Here is a 17,994-nt window from a genome sequence, read left to right on the forward strand (position 1 = left end):
AGACAACAGTCATGAACATAAACATAACGCAAAATGTATGAACCCAAACAACTGGAATTTCTGAGAGAAATTGAGAAAAATGGCAATCCACATAACTAAAAAGCAACAATAACAACAAAATCCAGAAGTCGTGAATACCTTTATTAATATAATTGACTGAAGACTAGACCTTACCCTACTCACAAGCAAACGTACTACATTTCACAAAACTTTCCCAAATTATAAGCCCCCAGAAATATACTAAAATATAATAAATCTAGAAATTAACCACAAAGTTAAATGTCAAAAAAAAGGAAACCTGCCATTTGTATAATTTACTTGTAATTAATTCTTCAATGGGGAAATCAAATAGCAATTATGTAATGCTTTGAAATTGAACAGAAAGAGAACATATATGAACACACGCATAAGTAGTTCTTCCATCGGAGAGAAAACCAGAAGAGCAATTATATCATGTCTTGAAAGTAGGGATAAAGAGAATATGTATCAATGCCTAAGGCATTCCGCCAATACCCAAGTTCAGAAGCATTAAAGACTTATTATCAACTCGAGAATTTAGTAATAGAATAATATAACCAATTTAAGGGGATGGAGGAGGAAAAAAGTAATAAAACTAAGGGGACAAATTAATGAGATAGAAAAAGAAAAACACTTAAAAACCCCAGAGTTTATTCTTTGGGGAAAGAAACAGTAATAAAACAGAAAACTCAAGCTAAGCTAATCAATTTTTAAAAGAAATAAAACCAAAATTAGGAATCAGAATAACCTGGGGTTATATAGCCTGTAACCCCAGGGTAGTTGTAAGCAAATATTCCATAGGACATTCAGCTGAAATATTTAAAATCCCAACCAATAGGACACTTTTTTAGGAAAATATAATTATAAAAATTGACTGAAGAAATTGTAGGAAACATAAACAGATCAAAAGAAAATCACAAAGGATTAATTAGTTAACAAGTTATCAAAGAACTATCTCCCAAAAGGGGTGAAACTTAATGATCTTATGAACAAATGTGTCCAACTTTAAAAGGAAGGCAATAATTCCAAAGCGACACAAACTTTTCCAGAGCATAAAAATATGGAAATTAATTAATTAATTAATGGAAAATTAATTATGGAAAAATTTTCAATTCATTTTAAGAGAACTAGTATAAAGCTTAAATAATATCAGATCACCAAACATGCAGACTCTAGAAGAAGAGAATAGTAAATTTTTACCACAGTGCATATACAAACAGAAAAGATAAAACTTACGTACATACTGAGTAAATGTAGAAAAGTGCTTTACTCCCAATTGAGATGGTTCCATATAAACCCCAGTTCTCACTAAATTAACTTCTAAATTGAATCCAATTCCACTTAAAATTTCAGAAAGAGGAAAGAGCTCTGGAGACATTTAAAAACTCAGCCATGGTCACTTAACTCTTCAATGCAGAGTTAAGATGCAAAACCAGGTCTGTCTGACCCTAAAGACAATCCTTTTCCCAGAGGAAGATGCCTTGCAGAGATAACTGGATATTAGTAAAAACAGCTGACACTGAATAGCAAATTGTCATTCTGACTAAATAATTGCATATGAGTTTAAAGTCTTAAAAAGACATATTTCGGGAGGCCTGGGTGGCTCAGTGGTTGAGCATCTGCCTTAGGCTCAGGGCGTGATCCCAGGTCCAGGGATGGAATCTCGCATCAGGCTCACCTGTGGGGACTCTGCTTCTCCCTTTGTCTATGTCTCTGCCTCTCTTTCTGTGTCTCTCATGAATAAATAAAATCTTAAAAAAAAAAAAGACATATTCCCAGAAAAACTAAAAAAGAACCATAAAACAAGTAACAAGATGGCAATAAATACATACCCATCGATAATTACTTTTTTTAAAAGATTTTATTTGTTTATTAGAGAGAAAATACAAGTAGGGGGAGCAGCAGGCAGAGGGAGAGGGAGAAGCAGGCTCCCCACTGAGCAGGAAGCCTAACACAGGGCTCAATCCCAGGACTCTGGGATCATGACCTGAGCCAAAGGCAGGTGCTTAACCAATTGAGCCACCCAGGTGCCCCTCAATAACTACTCTGAATGTAAATGGACTAAACCTCCCAATCAAAAGACAGGGGGTCAAAATGGATTAAAAAACAAGACCGATGGGCAGCCCTGGTGGCCCAGCAGTTTAGTACTGACTTCGGCCCAGGGTGTGATCCTGGAGACCCGGGATCGAGTCCCACGTTGGGCTCCCTGCATGGAGCCTGTTTCTCTCCCTCTCCCTGTGTCTCTGCCTCTCTCTCTCTCTCTCTCTCTCTCTCTCTCTCATGAATAAATGAATAAAATCTTAAAAAAAAAAAGACCCATCTATATGCTACCTACAAGTAGATTTCAGACCTATGGACACCTGCAGACTGAAAGTGAGGGGATGGAGAAACATCTATCATGCAAATGGATGTCAAAAGAAAGCTGAGGTAGCAATACTTACATGGGACAGAATAGACTATTTTTAAAAATTGATTTATTTATTTTAGAGAGGGTGGGGTGAGAGAACACAACAGGGTGTGGGGGGACAGGCAGAGAATCCAAAGTAGACTCCCTGCTGAGTGTGAAGCTCCATGCAGGTCTCTATCCCATGACCTGAGCTGGAATCAAGAGTCAGATGCTCAACTGACTGAGCCGTGTAGGTGCCCTGGGACAAAAGAGACTTTAAAACAAAGACTGTAATAAGAGACAAAGAAGGACACTATAGAATAATAAAAGGGACAATCCAACAAGACAATTTAAAAAGTTTAAATATTTACGTACCCAACATGAGATCACCCAATACAGAAAGCAATTAATAACAAACATAAAGGAACTAATCAATAGTTTTACAATAATAGTAGGGAATTTCAACATCCCTTACATCAATGGACGGATCATCTATGTAGAAAATCAACAAGGAAACAGTGGCTTTGAATGACACACTGGAACAGAAATATTTAACAGATATATTCAGAACATTCCATCCTAAAACAGCAGAATATACATGCTTTGCAAATGCACATGGAATAGTCTCCAGAATGGACCATATATTAGGCCATGAAACAAATCTCAACAAATTAAAAAAGATCAAAGTCATACTATGCAGCTTTTCTGACCACAATGGAATAAAACTAGAAGTGAATCACAAGAAAAAAATCTGGAAAGACCACAAATACGTGGAGGTTAAGTAACATACTACTAAACAATGAGTGGGTCAACCAAGAAATCAAAGTAGAAACTAAAAATTACATGAGAATGAAAACACAACAATCCAAAATCTTTGGGATGCAGCAAAAATGATTCTAAGAGGTAAGTTTATGATAGTACAGGCCTACCTCAAGAAGCAAATAAATCTCACGTAAAAACCTAACCTTACACCTATAGAAGCTATAGAAAAAGAACAAGAAACAAAACCTAAACCCAGCAAAAGGAAGGAAATAATAAAGATTAGAGTAGAAATAAATGATATGGAAACCAAACAACAATAGAACAGATCAATGAAACCAGGAACTGGTTCTTTGAAAAGATTAACAAAATTGATAAACCTCTAGCCAGACTCAGGAAAAAAAGAGAGAGAGAGAGAGACAGAGAGAGAGACAGAGAGAGAGGACTCAAATTAAAAAAAAATCAAAATGAGACTCAAAATCAAACAAAAATGAGAGAAGAGGAATGAAAACCAATATCACAGAAATACAAACAGTTGGAAGAAAATATTATGAAAAACTATATGCCAACAAATAGACAACCCAGAAAAAAATGGGTAAATTTCTAGAAACATATAATCTACGAAAACTGAAATAGGAAGAAATAGGAAATGTGAACAGACCAATAACCACCCAAGAAATTGAACCAGTAATCAAAAAGCTCCCAACAAACAAAAGTCCAGGACCAGATGGCTTCACAGGCAAATTCCACCAAACATTTAAAGAATTAATATCTATTCTTCTCAAACTACTCCAAAAACAGAAGAGGAAGGAAAACTTTCAAATTCATTCTATGAGGCCAGTATCATCCTGATACCAAAGCAAGATAAAGATGCCACAAAAGAAAGAGAAACTCTAGGCCAATATCTCTGATGAACATGGATGCAAAAATCTTCAACAAAATACTGCAAACTGAATCCAACAATACATAAAAAAAAAGATTCACTACAATTAACTGGGATTTATTCCCAGGATGCAAGCATGGTTCAATATTCACAAATCAATCAATGTGATACATCACATCAATAAGAGAAAGGATAAGAACCATATGATCATTTCAATCAATATAGAAAAAGCATATGACAAATACAACATCCATTCATGACAAAAATTAGGATACTGGAAGTCCTGGCCACAGCAATCAGACAACAAAAAGAAATAAAAGGCATCCAAATTGGTAAAGAAGATAAGCAGATTTTACTATTTGCAGATGACATGACACTATATATCTAGAAAATCCTAAAGACTCCAACCAAACCACTACTAAAACTGATAAATGAATTCAGTAAGGTCACAGGACACAAAATCAACATACAAAAATCTATTGCATTTCTATATGTTAATAATGAAGCAGCAGAGAAAGGAATTAAAACTATCCCATTTATAATTACATCAAAACCAATTAAATACCTAGGAATAAATTTAACCAAAGACTTGTACCCTGAAAACTATAAAACACTCATGTAAGAAAATGAAGACAACACAAAGAAATGGAAAGACATTCCATGCTCATGGATTGGAAGAATATTGTTAAAAGTCCATACCACTCAAAGTGATGTACAGATTTAGTGTAATCCCTATCAAAATGCCAACAGCATTTCTCAGAGATTACAGCAAACGATCCTAAAATTTGTATGGCACCACAAAAGACCTCAAATAGCCAAAGCAATCTTGAAAAATAAAACAAAACTGGAAGCATCATGATTCCAGACTTCAAGTTTTATTACAAAGCTGTAACAATCAAAATAGTATGGCACTAGTGCAAAAATAGACACAAAGATCAATGGAACAGAAGAGAAAACCCAGAAATAAACCCACAATTATGCGGTCAATTAATCTTCAACAAAGCAGGAAACAATATGCTATGAGGAAAAGATAGTCTATGCAGCAAATAGTGTTGGGAAAACTGGACAGCAACATGCAAAAGAATGAAACTAGACCACTCTCTCTCATCAAACACAAAAATAAACTCAAAATGGATTAAAGACCTAAATGTGAGGCCTGAAACCATAAAAATCCTAGAAGAGAGCAAAGATAGTAATTTCTCTGACATTGGATAGAAACATTTTTCTAGGTATGTTTCCTAAGGCAAGGGAAACAAAAGCAAAAAATATGCTGTTGGGACTACATCAAAATGAAAAGCTTTTGCAGAGTGAAGGAAACCATCAACAAAACTAAAAGGTAATCTACAGGAGAAGATACTTGCAAATAATATATCTAATAAAGCATTAGTATCCAAAATATGTAAAGAACTCAACACTCAAAAAACAAATAACTCAATTTTTAAATGAGCAAAAGAGGGCAGCCCAGGTGGCTCAGCAGTTTAGCGCTGCCTTCAGCCCGGGGCATGATCCTGGAGTCTCAGGATCGAGTCCCGCATCGGGCTCCCTGCATGGAGCCTACTTCTCCCTCTGCCTGTGTCTCTGCCTCTCTCTCTCTCTCTCTGTCTCTCTCTCTGTGTCTCTCATGAATAAATAAATAAAATCTTTTAAAAAGAAAAAAAAGAGCAAAAGACATGAACAGGTATTGCTCCAGAGAAGACATCCAGATGGGCAAAAAACACACTGAAAGATGTTCAATATCACTCATCATCAGGAAATGCAAATGAAAACCACAATGATATATCACCTCACACCTGTCAGAACACTAAAATGAACAACACAAGAAACAACAAGTGTTACTGAGGATGTGGAGTAAAAGGGACTCTCATGCACTGTTGTTGGGAATACACACTAGTACAACCACTGTGGAAAACAGTATGGAGGTTCCTCAAAAAATCAAAAATGGAACTCCCCTATGATTTAGTAATCACACTACTAAGTTCTTACCCAAAGAATACAAGAACACTAATTCAAAGAGATACATGCATCCCTATGTTTATTGCAGCTATTATTTACAATAGCTGAACGATGGAAGCAGTCTAAGCGTCCATCAATTGATGAATGGATAAAAAAGATGTGGTGTGCATGTGCACATGTACGCGCCTACGCGCGCGCGCGCACACACACACACACACACACGCTGGAATATTACTCAGCCATAAAAAAGAATGAAATCTTTTCTTGTCATGCCCTTTGCCATGACATGGATGGAGCTAGAGAGTATAATGCTAAGTGAAATAAGTCAGTCAGAGAAAGAGAAATATCATATGATTTCACTTATATGTGAAATTTAAGAAACAAAACATGAGCAAAGGGGAAAAAAGAGAAATGGATACAAGCCAAGAAACAGTCTCTAAATTATAGAGAAATAACTGATGGTTATCAGAGGGGAGGTGCTGGGGTGGGGGAGCTGAAATAGCTGATGGGGATTGAGGAGTACACTATGATAAGCACTGAGTAATGCAGAGAATGGTTGATCACTCTATTGTACACCTGAAACTCATATAACACTGTATGTTAACTGTACTGGAATTAAAACTAAAAACTTGTAAGAAAAAAAGGAAGAAGATGACATATTCCTGACAAATCCATAGCAGTTAATCATTAATTCTGAACAAGACCCTCTAGTTATATTATATTAATTCTACAGTATCTTTCCCTACATATTATTTACTTAGAAATGTTTTATTTATATACAAGTACCCTGGGGACCTAATTTGTATAATTTTGTGGTTGGCTTTCCATTGTGAAGATGGGCAGACTATTTAATTATTTCTGACAAATCCATGTCACTTTCCAGCTCCTGGTGTCGGCAGTACCTGGAGGCTGGGACACATTTTAAGTGGGACATCAAGCAGCAAGGTGAGAACTACCTCAACTCATCCAAAATAATAAATGACACAAATGGCTTCTCAAATTTTGCTTATAAGGTATTTAATTAGTCCTGACACCCCATAACCAGAATTATGAAAAAATATTAGAATTTTCACAATATTATAAAAATCTATGAGATACCTATGTGTAATGAGGTTTATTACTACTGTTGAAACTCCTTCCTGTACACTTCTCTTTTCACCCAACATCTCCCTTTCTTTTTTTTTTTTAAAGATTTTATTTATTTATTCATGATAGTCACACAGAGAGAGACAGAGAGGCAGAGACACAGGCAGAGGGAGGAGCAGGCTCCATGCAGGGAGCCCGACGTGGGATTTGGTCCCGGGTCTCCAGGATCGCGCCCCGGGCCAAAAGCAGGCGCCAAACCACTGTGCCACCCAGGGATCCCAACATCTCCCTTTCTGCATCCAGGGCTGCCTCTCCCCATCTGCTCGCTCACTGTCAACTTGATTCGAACCCCCGAGTCCTGAGGTCAGTTTCCAACCCAGATGTAAAGCCACTGGGTCACCTCCCTGGCTTCTCCTCTCTCAAAGCCAAGAGTAAAAAGGGACTGTTGTGTTTCCTACCAGTAATAAGTCGCATGGCTACCCTCTAGTGCCTTGGATAATTGAGAACTGACTGCCTCATCACCTAATGTTCTCTTTTAAATGCCTTATTACCTCCCATTTCAACCAAGGACCCAGCTGAGAAATAGTACATCAGGTACTCATTCAGCCTGGCATCAACAGGACAGGAATCTCTCCTACTAGACCTACTCTGGCTCTGACCTTTGGAGTAACTGCATCCTCCTGGCTACAGAACTCAGAAAGCATCTATGAACTCTCGTGCCCAGCTGATTCTGAAGTACATTTCCCCACATCCTGTGCTTAGCATTTTCTAGGAGGCAATGAGACTTCACCTCCACCTACCAGCTGTCTGGAACACAATGATGGCTGGCACGGAGCGTGTGGGAGGGGCGGTAGAAATGCTCACGGTGTAGTTGGTGCCTTGGTACAGATCGAGGCACACTTCTGGGGTCCTGCTGTCTGCGGTCACATTGACTGTCTCCTCATGAACTGATTCCACGGGGTGCAACCGGTGTCCTTTTATGTAGATCTTCAGGAGGGGAAAAGAAAAAAGAACTCACCATGACTCTGGTTAAAGCAGCTGAGAGAGACTTTGTGGTGCTGAATCCCATTTTCCTGCTAATCCCTCTTCTACCACATTGTGCACCCAGGAGAGATGAATAAGGTAAGGGTCCGCAATCAGGTATCTGATGATGAAGGCCTATCAGCCCAGTAAACAATAAACCCTAAGAAGTGACATAAAATGAGGAGTCCCTCTAGGGAGGGCTAGCCTGCACACAAATGACAGCCAACAATGGAGGCAGTCACAACCTGAGGACCACTTGCTGCATCCCGTCACCAAGTCAGCAGATGCTTCCAGGCCTCCTCTGGGCAAGTGAAATACAAGTGCTGGGAAACAAGCAATCACGATGATGCCAAATAGAAGCATATCCCCCACACATACAACCCTGCTGAATGACACACATATTAAACATAGAATGTAAAATAAAATAAACCAGGTATATCTTTGAAAATCTGATCACTTTTTAAAAGAACAATCAGACAATTAGATGGAAAAGCCCTTATGAAAGGAAGTGTCTCCAAGTCTTGTTCCTGTAGGATACCACTTCTGCTCTAGCAGGAAAGAGTGGATCACTTTACTTACCACGTAGACAATCTTGAAGATGATGCTTCCTGGGTTTATTTGCCACTTCACACAGGTGTTATTAAACACCGATACATCACTAATTTCTGGAATTATTTCTAAAACAGAAAAAGAGAATCCACTCACAAAATGCATCAATAGCTTTTAGAAAATAGGATTTTTCCAAAATGGAACCAGAGTAGAGGGCATGACTTAGTTTATCTGTGTGGCTGATATCTCTGCTAATCACTGTATGCTCTGATTCAGAAATCGGGCAATTCAAGCTGCCCCAGGCCAAACACCCAATTTAGCTTCATCAAAAATGAGCCCGGCCCATGACCTGACTAGGAGGGAAAAGACACATACCCACTTGAGAATGGCTAAGAACTCCAAACTGTGATTGGCCTGGCACGCCACTGGATGCCACTGGCGTTCCACTCATGTGGGATGGAACGAAGTCCAGAGCTGAGCCCTGAATTTTCCCTGCAGCTGCCCAGGTAAGATCTGTTTCTGGCTTCATCCCACCTGGCTGACAAAACACTCTTATTTCCAGGTCACCACTATTCCCAAGAGGGAAATGACATGCATCACCACACAGGACCATTCTTCAGAAGCAGCTTGGAGTCAACTAAATAAATTCTCCACAAGGTCCCTGGATATTCTGGGGCTCCTCTACCTGAAGCTATTAGTTCTGATTTATCAGAAAGTTATAATTTCTTCAAGTTGTCCTGCTTCTTTCAAATATTCTGTGTGTATTCCGTGAAAAAAAAAATTGGCAATATGGGAAACTGTCTTAGGGCCTTGGTTCTGAGGTCACAGATTTCAATGAGTTGTGTTGGCTCTCTCTCCTCCCCTGCTTTACTCACCGTACCCCTCACTCCTGCTTCCTGGGGTGTCATTCCGCATTGTGTAATAAAGATAGCTTTGTGCCTCAGGCTCTGCTTTCCAGGAAACCCAAGGTAAGACTCCCATTAAGAAGGATGGGAAAGATAATTCTCCATCTCAGAAGATGCCTCCTTTCAACTCAGCCCCCTCTCTCCCTTCTCAGCCTCCAACATGGGAAAGAGAGCTTGTACCTCAGGCACCTGTGGTATTGACTCACCTCCCCTGTACCCAGAACCAATGCTACCCTTAGACCCTGGTCTACTGATGATCTCTTTACCAAGATTTTACACCTTTACTAAATCATCCATCAGCAGCATTACTGGCTCTTGGGTAAGCCCAGGTCAGGCTGTCAGTAAGTAAGAATAAACACAGACTGGAAAACAGGAAAATTCCTGGACAGACATCAGAGGATCCCCTGTGGCTGTCTAAAGCATTCCCGGGTCTCTACACTAATACTTCTCCCAGAGCACAGATAAAATGAAATCAAAGAAATCCTCGAGTTGTGGACATAGGTACCCTAACAGATGCAAAGATCCTATCTGTTCACCCCCTTGGGGAGCATGAAGATGACATTGGTGCCAGTCTTTCAACAACTTGTACGAGCCCCAAATACTCTGGCCCCTTCCCTCCCTATCACCCTTCAAAGGCCCTAGAGCTTTGGACTCCTCTGCTCACTCACACATCCCTTTGATATTAACTTACCCCCTGGTCTAGAAGGAAAAGGAAACAGCCCACTCCTCATTTTGTCTCTGACTGCCAGTAAAGCAAATTTCCTTCTCACTGGGGACCCTTTTGCCACCCAGGCAGAGATTAGAAAGGAGACATGAAAGATTCCCTTCTTGTCCTTCCTTTTTGCTCATTCACTATGACAACAGCAAATGACATCTCAAAATTGCCATCTGCCTCCTGCCTGTGCCATGCTCTCTTGCACAGATGGGACCAAGATCTGATTACTGAGATGTCAGATATCTCATCCCAAGGAGCAGTTTAACAAAATGTGGTTGCTTTTCCCTCCAGTTGTCTCCGAATCAGCTGGAAAGACTTCTTTATAAACCCATCAGATAGTAAACATCCACATAAATGCTGCCCTTTTAAAAGAGATACCCTAATTCTAATGGTACCGGTTACTGAAGACATTTCTGAGAGTTCTCTCTGGAACTGACTCCAAGACTCTATGCACCATTCACTGAATGATTACCAAGTGCCAAGCATCCTCCCATGCCAGGCACTGGGCAGTGACAATGATCAGAACATAAGTCCTTCCTTCAGGAACATGTTGTCTAATGGAGCAAACATATAAGCAGGTATATTACAACTCAATAAATTTTAGAACAAAGTTATACACAAGTACCGTGGGGTCTAGAGAAAGAAACCATCCACTCTTACTGGAGGGCCTGGGGAAGCCAGCTTTGTGGAGGGCATGACCTTGATGGATGCATGGCTGAAGGGTGGGGAAGACACTTGAGCAAACAGACAGCAGGTCTAATGCCTGGAATCATAAGAGGCTGTGGCATATTCAGAGTGCTGAGGAGGAGGCAAGACGGGATCAGACTGGGAACAACCTCCTTTGCCACACTAAGTGCACACTTACTCCTATGGGTAACTAAAAGGAAAATAATGGCAATTTTTCTTTCTGTAGGAAGATAACTCTGGTGTTTTGTGAAGTAGACAGTGGAGCAGAATTGGAGCTCATAAGAGCAGAATACACTTTACTCAGCAACTACAATATCTCAGACACTGACAGATCTTTAAAGACCAGATCTCTCCTGAAGAGCAGTCATAAGAAGCAACAGTGAACATTTATTGAGTTATTACTAGGGAACTGATACTATATAAAATACTATAGTATTTTAAGTCATTTATTTTTTTGAAGATTTTATTTATTTATTTGTTTAGTTATTTATTTGAGAGAGAGAGCATGCACAAGAGAGAGCACGAGCTGGGGAAGGGGCAAAGGGAGAGGAAGAAGCAGCTCCTGGCTGTGCAGGGAGCCTGATGCAGGACTCAATCCCAGGACCCAGGGATCATGACCTAAGCCGAAGGCAGATGCCTAACCAACTAAACCACCGAGACCCCCCAAAAGTGTCATTACCTTAGTCTTCAAAATAACCCCATGATAATCATTTCATGATACATGTAAGACCATCACGCTGTATGCCTTCAACTTATGCAGTTGATGTATGTCAATTATTTCTCAAAAAAAAACTAGGGGGAAAACATATTAAAAATCAATTTAATTTAAAATAAGCCCATGGGAATATAAAAAAATAGTGAAAGGGAATAAAGGGGAAAGGAGAAAAAATGGGTGGGAAATATCAGAGAGGGAGACAGAAGATGAAAGACTCCTAACTGGGAAACGAACTAGGGGTGGTGGAAGGGGAGGTGGATGGGGGGTGGGGGTGACTGGGTGATGGGCACTGAAGGGGGCACTCGATGGGATGAGCACTGGGTGTTATTCTATATGTTGGCAAATTGAACCAATAAAAAATAAATTTATAAAAATAAATAAATAAATAAATAAATAAATAAATAAATAAATAAATAAAATAAGCCCATGAGCTTGATATTATTGTGTCCATTTTCTAGACCAGAGGCCTAGAGAAGTTACGTAACCCACCAAAGGTCATGTGGGTTGTAAGCAGTCAAGTCAGGATTCAAAACTAGAATTGCCAGGCTCCAAGGCCAAGAACTGGGGCATTGTGGCAGTTGTTCAGCAAAGAAGTGGGGAGGTGGCCTCAGGGACAGGTGTTAAAGCCAGGAGACAACTCTGAAGGAGAAACACTAGGAGGTGAGTGATAAGGAACAGCCGGGAGTGTAGGCTGACTGCCAGCCTCTTGAGTTTGAGAGTCCAATGGATTGTCTTTTATTGTTCTCCTGAGAAACAGAGAAGGAAGCGCCCCAGGTTGGTGAGAAAAGACTAATAAACTGTGTTTAGAACATGCTTGATAGGAGTTATCTACAGACTATCCAGATGAAAAAATGATCTTGAAAGTCAACAAGGATGGTCACTGAAGCTGTGGGTGCTGGTATAACATCCAGGTAGGACACGGAGAGCAGCCCAATGGCAGGACATGGGAAACATGGAACCCAAGGAGAAACTAGCAGACACACAGCAGCAGAGAGGGAGGAGAGTGGCTGGTGGGATGCCTGGAAGTCAAGGAAAGATGTGAAAGAGTGTCTGATTTCTCAAAAGTTCTCTCTTTTCCTTCCCACCAATTCCCCACAACCTCCTCACCTCCAATCCAAGAAGGACAAGAGCAGGTCATCATGGTATCAAGGAAAGCCTCCACCTCTTTCTTCTCTCACACAGTTCTTTATCCCCTGACAAAGTGTCCAAAATATCATGACAAGTTTGACTTCAGCCAGAGATAGGTAGAGCAGGGCTGTGCCTTGTCCAGTTATAGGACACTTAGGCCTCACTGGATTTAAAAAAAAAAAAAAAGGAGGCACCAACCCCATCCAATTGAACTCTCCATTAGATTTGGGGAATCAAAGGGAGGCCTGGGTGGCTCAGGGCATGATCCCAGGGTCCCGGGATTGAGTCTCACATCGGGCTCCTACAGGGAGCCTGCTTCTTCCTCTGCCTGTGTCTCTACCTCTCTCTCTCTCTCTCTCTCTCTCTCTCATGAATGAATAAATAAATAAAATTTAAAAAAAAGATTTGGGGAACCAAAGCTTCAGTGGGTAATAAAGTACCTCTGCTTTGCTTTGGATTCTGTATGTGGTACACACATGTATATAAATGTACGTATATAATAGGTATATATTTTAGTATTCAACCAGCATCCAGTATTTCTCTGCAGTATTTATCATATTTATAACTAAAGAATTTTGTAATTGGTTATTTAGTGCCTATCTCTCCTGGATGGAAGCTCTATGATAGCAAAGACTAGGTTTGTCTTTCTATCTCCAGCACCTAATAAAGTACCTTAGTTATTTTAATACTTATTATTTGGTTGATTGAGTGGATGAATGAATGAACGTATGGATATGTGATCAATAGTGCTAAATGTCGTGGAAAGGTGAAGAGGAATGAAGATTGAAGCTAGAACATGAATTTGACAGGTGGTCAGTAGGGACCTTGGGAGAGAGCTACCGTGGAGCGAAGGCGCTGGATGCCTGACTCTCCTTCCACAGGCTGGGAAGAGAAAGAGAGGCTTCAGAAGTCCCACTGTGGGCAGGAACTGATCCAGCAGACTCTGTTGGTTTCCAAATTTATATCCATTTTCTCTATTTTTGGAAACAGTAAAAGATCATAGAGAATAAATTCAGGTGACCCAAGCAGATGGTCAAGCTCAACATCATTTCTAGTCAAAAATAGTATCTGATTTCAAAAGTTAAATGACTGATCTTCTACTAGGACCCACAAACTATTTCCAAAGCCCATTCCCAAACAGAGATTACAAAACAGACACATTCTGATAACGGCAGCATCAACTGAAATCAAAGTGACTGCTTTGAATAAGTGCATGCTTAGCTATAAGAGTTCTGCTGTATTTCTTTTCCTTTCTTTTTTAAGTCTTTAGAGTCACATACAATAGATAGAAATAGCATGGCTTAGAGGAGTGCTTTCCTAAAATGCATTATCCACCTTAGGATGATTTTTTTATGGCACATGAATAAATGTATATATGTTGGATTGTATTGACTTTTGTGTATATTAGAAAAAATACACAATTCATCCAGCTCATAATATCACATACACTATGGAGTATCTTTGGTCAACGAATTTATATTATAATTTAAAATTTAAAATTAAAAGGAACTTATTAAATAAATGTATTATTAATTTAATAACTTAACATTGCATTATTATTAAATACTTTTGTTATTATCAGGGGAGTATACAAATAATTCGAGCTTGGGAAACAATGGTAGGAGAGAGATCGTGGGCTTTCTGGGCTTCCAGACCGAAGTTCAAATCCCATCCCTGCCATTTGCTAGTTACTGAAGGGCCCTGTGAAAGTTTGCCTAACTTCTATGAGTCTCAGGTTACTCATCTATGAAATGAAAAATAACAATACTCACTTCACAGGGTTTTTCAGAGGACAAAGGAAACCAAGCATTAAGACCCCCAGCAGAGCCCTAGGTATATAAGTCGGTACACAGTCCACGGTAGCTACAATGCTTGACAGTCCAAACATTATACACATATTCAAACAAATCCCAGCCATGTGGCTATTTATATAAATGTGTCCATTTATTCCAGCTGACCTTTGTTTCCCATCTGAATTGCATTATCACTGCAAGTGAAAGCTTACCAGGCTGAAAAGGAAGATGAACAACAAAACAGGAGGGCCAGAGGCTAACAGGAGGCCCAGAGGCATTTGGACTCATGGCCTGAGTCAGGGTAGGGAGCTCAGAATCGCTCCCAGCTGGTCAACAGTCTGTGTTTCAACAGAGATGTTACCCTTCTACGAGTGTGGCATGAGTGAGTATCAACCTTATAATTATTAACTCAGATTCTAAACATGAAAAGCCAAATGACCTGAGCAGAATGAAAGCCAGGGACAGTCTTATCAAGAATGAATCAGCCTCTTTGATCTTGAGGTAAACCAACCCACTAAACATCAAGCTTCCACCTGGGGTTTTTCCAGACACTAAAATGGTTGCCTAATTCTCAGCTGTCTGGAGGTTCCAGTCCAAACTGGCCTTAAAGGAAAAAAAAAAAAGGAGGGGGGGGCGGGGAGTCCCTCCACCTTGCCAGAGTTCACACTCCATTAAAAACATATACAGATCCATGCTGCTAATCCAAAGAAGCAGGGCCTCCAAAAATATTCTTAACGAAAAACAATCCAAGTAATGTGAAGATAAATTATTCTACCCAATTTGGAACTAAACATTCAAGTATAAAAAGAGGGGTAAACAATGAAAACACAGAGCAGAGGTAGAAGGCATTCAGACGTTAGGCAGAAAAGCAGAAAATGGGAGGAAAATCCAGAAGTGGACATCAAAGAAGGTAAACACAAAATACCCAAAGGGAGGTGGTATAGGAGAGGCGTGCAGAAATGGGTGAAAAACAGGGAAAAGAAGGCAGAAGGGGGTTCAGCTGGGCAAGAGCCATGGTAATCAGCATCTCTCACTACATTTCCAGAAGCCTCTCCTACCTACCCACCCAGATCGTGTGCACTGCACGGTGAATTAATCAGCATGTAAATCACTCCCTTTATCTGCGGAAATTGAATTTAGCTGCCAATCTTGATTGAGGGCATAGAGGCCTCCTCCCAGAAAGATCACAGCTCTCAGGGAAAATGCCTTTTCTCTCCTTAAATCAAAGCTTGTATAAACCCAAGGAAACAGCTGCAGCTGGAACCACAGACTTTGTGAAAGGTGGCAGGCTGAGGACGGTAATTATAATTAGCAGTTACATAACATGTTTGTTCTTCAAAGTGCTCTACAAGCATCAGCTAATTAATAGCTTACTATGCCCCATGCAGATCCACTGGTTTTTCATGTAGTGGCTAATCCCGGTACCCCCACTGAACTCTGAATGGTGGAAGCAGAACAGCTTGAGCAATGAAGCAAATGGCTGAGGGTCCAGAAGCTCTGCCCAGCTCCCTTAACCAAGTGCCTCCCTGAGTATCTCAGGGCCAGGATCATTGCCCCAAATGTTTTATTCAGCATCACATGAGACGGCTGCCTCACTTCCTCCAAACAGTTCTTAGAAGTGCCACTGGAGATACACTAATAGGGTGGAATGACCATCAGTCTGGTCCAACATGGCATTAGCTCTTCTCAATTTCCCTAATTAGACTGGGACTCAATTTCCTTGGTGGTAGTTACAGGTCTGCCCTTGTTTCTCTGTGTGAGTAGGGTTAAGTCAACGAGACCTCTCTACGAACAGGCTGGACTAGATCTCTGGGTTCTCACCCACGTCTACCCTTCTTTGTCCCTACGTTTGCAGTCTCTAGCCTACATCCTCTTCCATTCGTAGTAGAGATGAGCGAATGTGGGAACTGCATGGCACAGAAGGCTCTAGCAGCAGAGCTGAATTCTTCGTCTATCCCAGGGTAAAGGGATGCTTTACCCAAGAATTTCGGAAGTCCGTAGACATCCTGAGTTTGTAAGACATTATATGTATATGGGTATGTAGGTTTCTTTGGAGAAAAGCTTGTTTACCCTGTTGCCCCATAAATTCCAGGAAGGTAGTGTCTAGCAAAGTACCTCCATACATAGTGTAAGCTAAATAGGTATCTATTAAGTCAATTTGATAGATTTCACCAAATTCCTAGCCACAAAATGGTTACAAACCACTGCTCTCTGGACAAATAATCACCAGCAGTCCCCAAGTTTTGCTTGCTCTGGCTAGACTTTCCTATGGAAAACTTTGACCAGTAACACCCAAAACATGCTTACCACAATTCTGCCTCAGATCAAATCAGAGACCCAGACCAAAGATACGTTGAGATTTCCCTCTTTAGAGATCTGTCATTAGAGCCAAGCAAGTCAACATTTAGAATTCAACACATTCTACATTCTACACTAGAAGACAACTGCCTATCACACCTTCTGCCCAACCATCATAAACAGAGTCACTGCCTTCTCCCACCTTGTTACTTGGAGGCAGTGGTGTGAAATAAAACAGGTAGAAGTGTGTACTTGTGAGTCATGAGAAGACCTTCTTCAAGATAGGCCAATAATTTCAGTAAAAGACCTAACGTGTATGTAGGCTTTAACCTTTTCAAAATGTTCTCCACAGATGATCTCATTTGATTTTCTCTCAATAACTCTTTGAAATAAGAAAAGCAGCCTTTATTTCCCCCCTTTTATAAATGAAGAAACTGAGCAGACTTTATTTTCCCCCTTTTATAAATGAAGAAACTAAGCAAATAATGCCTTACCTGGTGACACACCACTCATATATGACACTGCTAGAATTTGAACGGATGTCTCCAAACCCCTTTCACCAGTAATTCCATTATGGGGTATATACCCAAAAGAATTGAAAGCAGGCTCTCAAAGAGATCATTTGTATGCCCATGCTCATAGCAGCACTATTCACAATCGCCAAAAGGCGGATGCAGCACAAGTGCCCACCAGTGGATGAATGGATCAACAAAATGTGGTAAATACATATAATGGAATATTATTCAGTGTTTAAAAAGAAGGAAATCCCATCATCTGCAACAACATGATGAGCCTGCAGAACATGATGCTAAGTGAAGTAAGCCATTCACAGAAGGACAAAAACTACATAATTCTGTTTATAGGAGGTATCTAAATTAGTCAAATCCACAGAAACAGAAAGTAGAATGGTGGTGCTGCCGGGAGGAGGAAATGGGGAGGTAACGTTTAATGAGTGCACAGTTTCAGTTTTGCAATATGACAAGGGTCTGGAGATTGGTTGCACAATAATGTGAGTATACATAATACTTAAAAATGGTTAAGGTGGTAAATTTTGTTGTGTGTATTTAACACAACATAAAAAATAAAAAATATTAAT

General features: G+C 40.1%; 1 protein-coding gene across 1 annotated transcript in view; it reads right to left on the bottom strand.

Annotated features, from left to right (window-relative positions):
* SUSD1 (sushi domain containing 1) overlaps positions 1–17,994 on the bottom strand; it is a 130,069-nt gene that overhangs the window by 69,462 nt on the left and 42,613 nt on the right. Inside the window, exons 7-8 of the mRNA XM_072840349.1 lie at positions 8,688–8,785; positions 7,886–8,072 (exon numbers count right to left, since the gene is read on the bottom strand). Coding sequence (XP_072696450.1) covers positions 7,886–8,072; positions 8,688–8,785 — 285 coding nt within the window. The remainder of the gene's footprint in view (positions 1–7,885; positions 8,073–8,687; positions 8,786–17,994) is intronic.

The sequence above is a fragment of the Canis lupus genome, chromosome 10 (genome assembly GCF_048164855.1).
Source record: "Canis lupus baileyi chromosome 10, mCanLup2.hap1, whole genome shotgun sequence".
Lineage (NCBI taxonomy): Eukaryota > Metazoa > Chordata > Mammalia > Carnivora > Canidae > Canis > Canis lupus.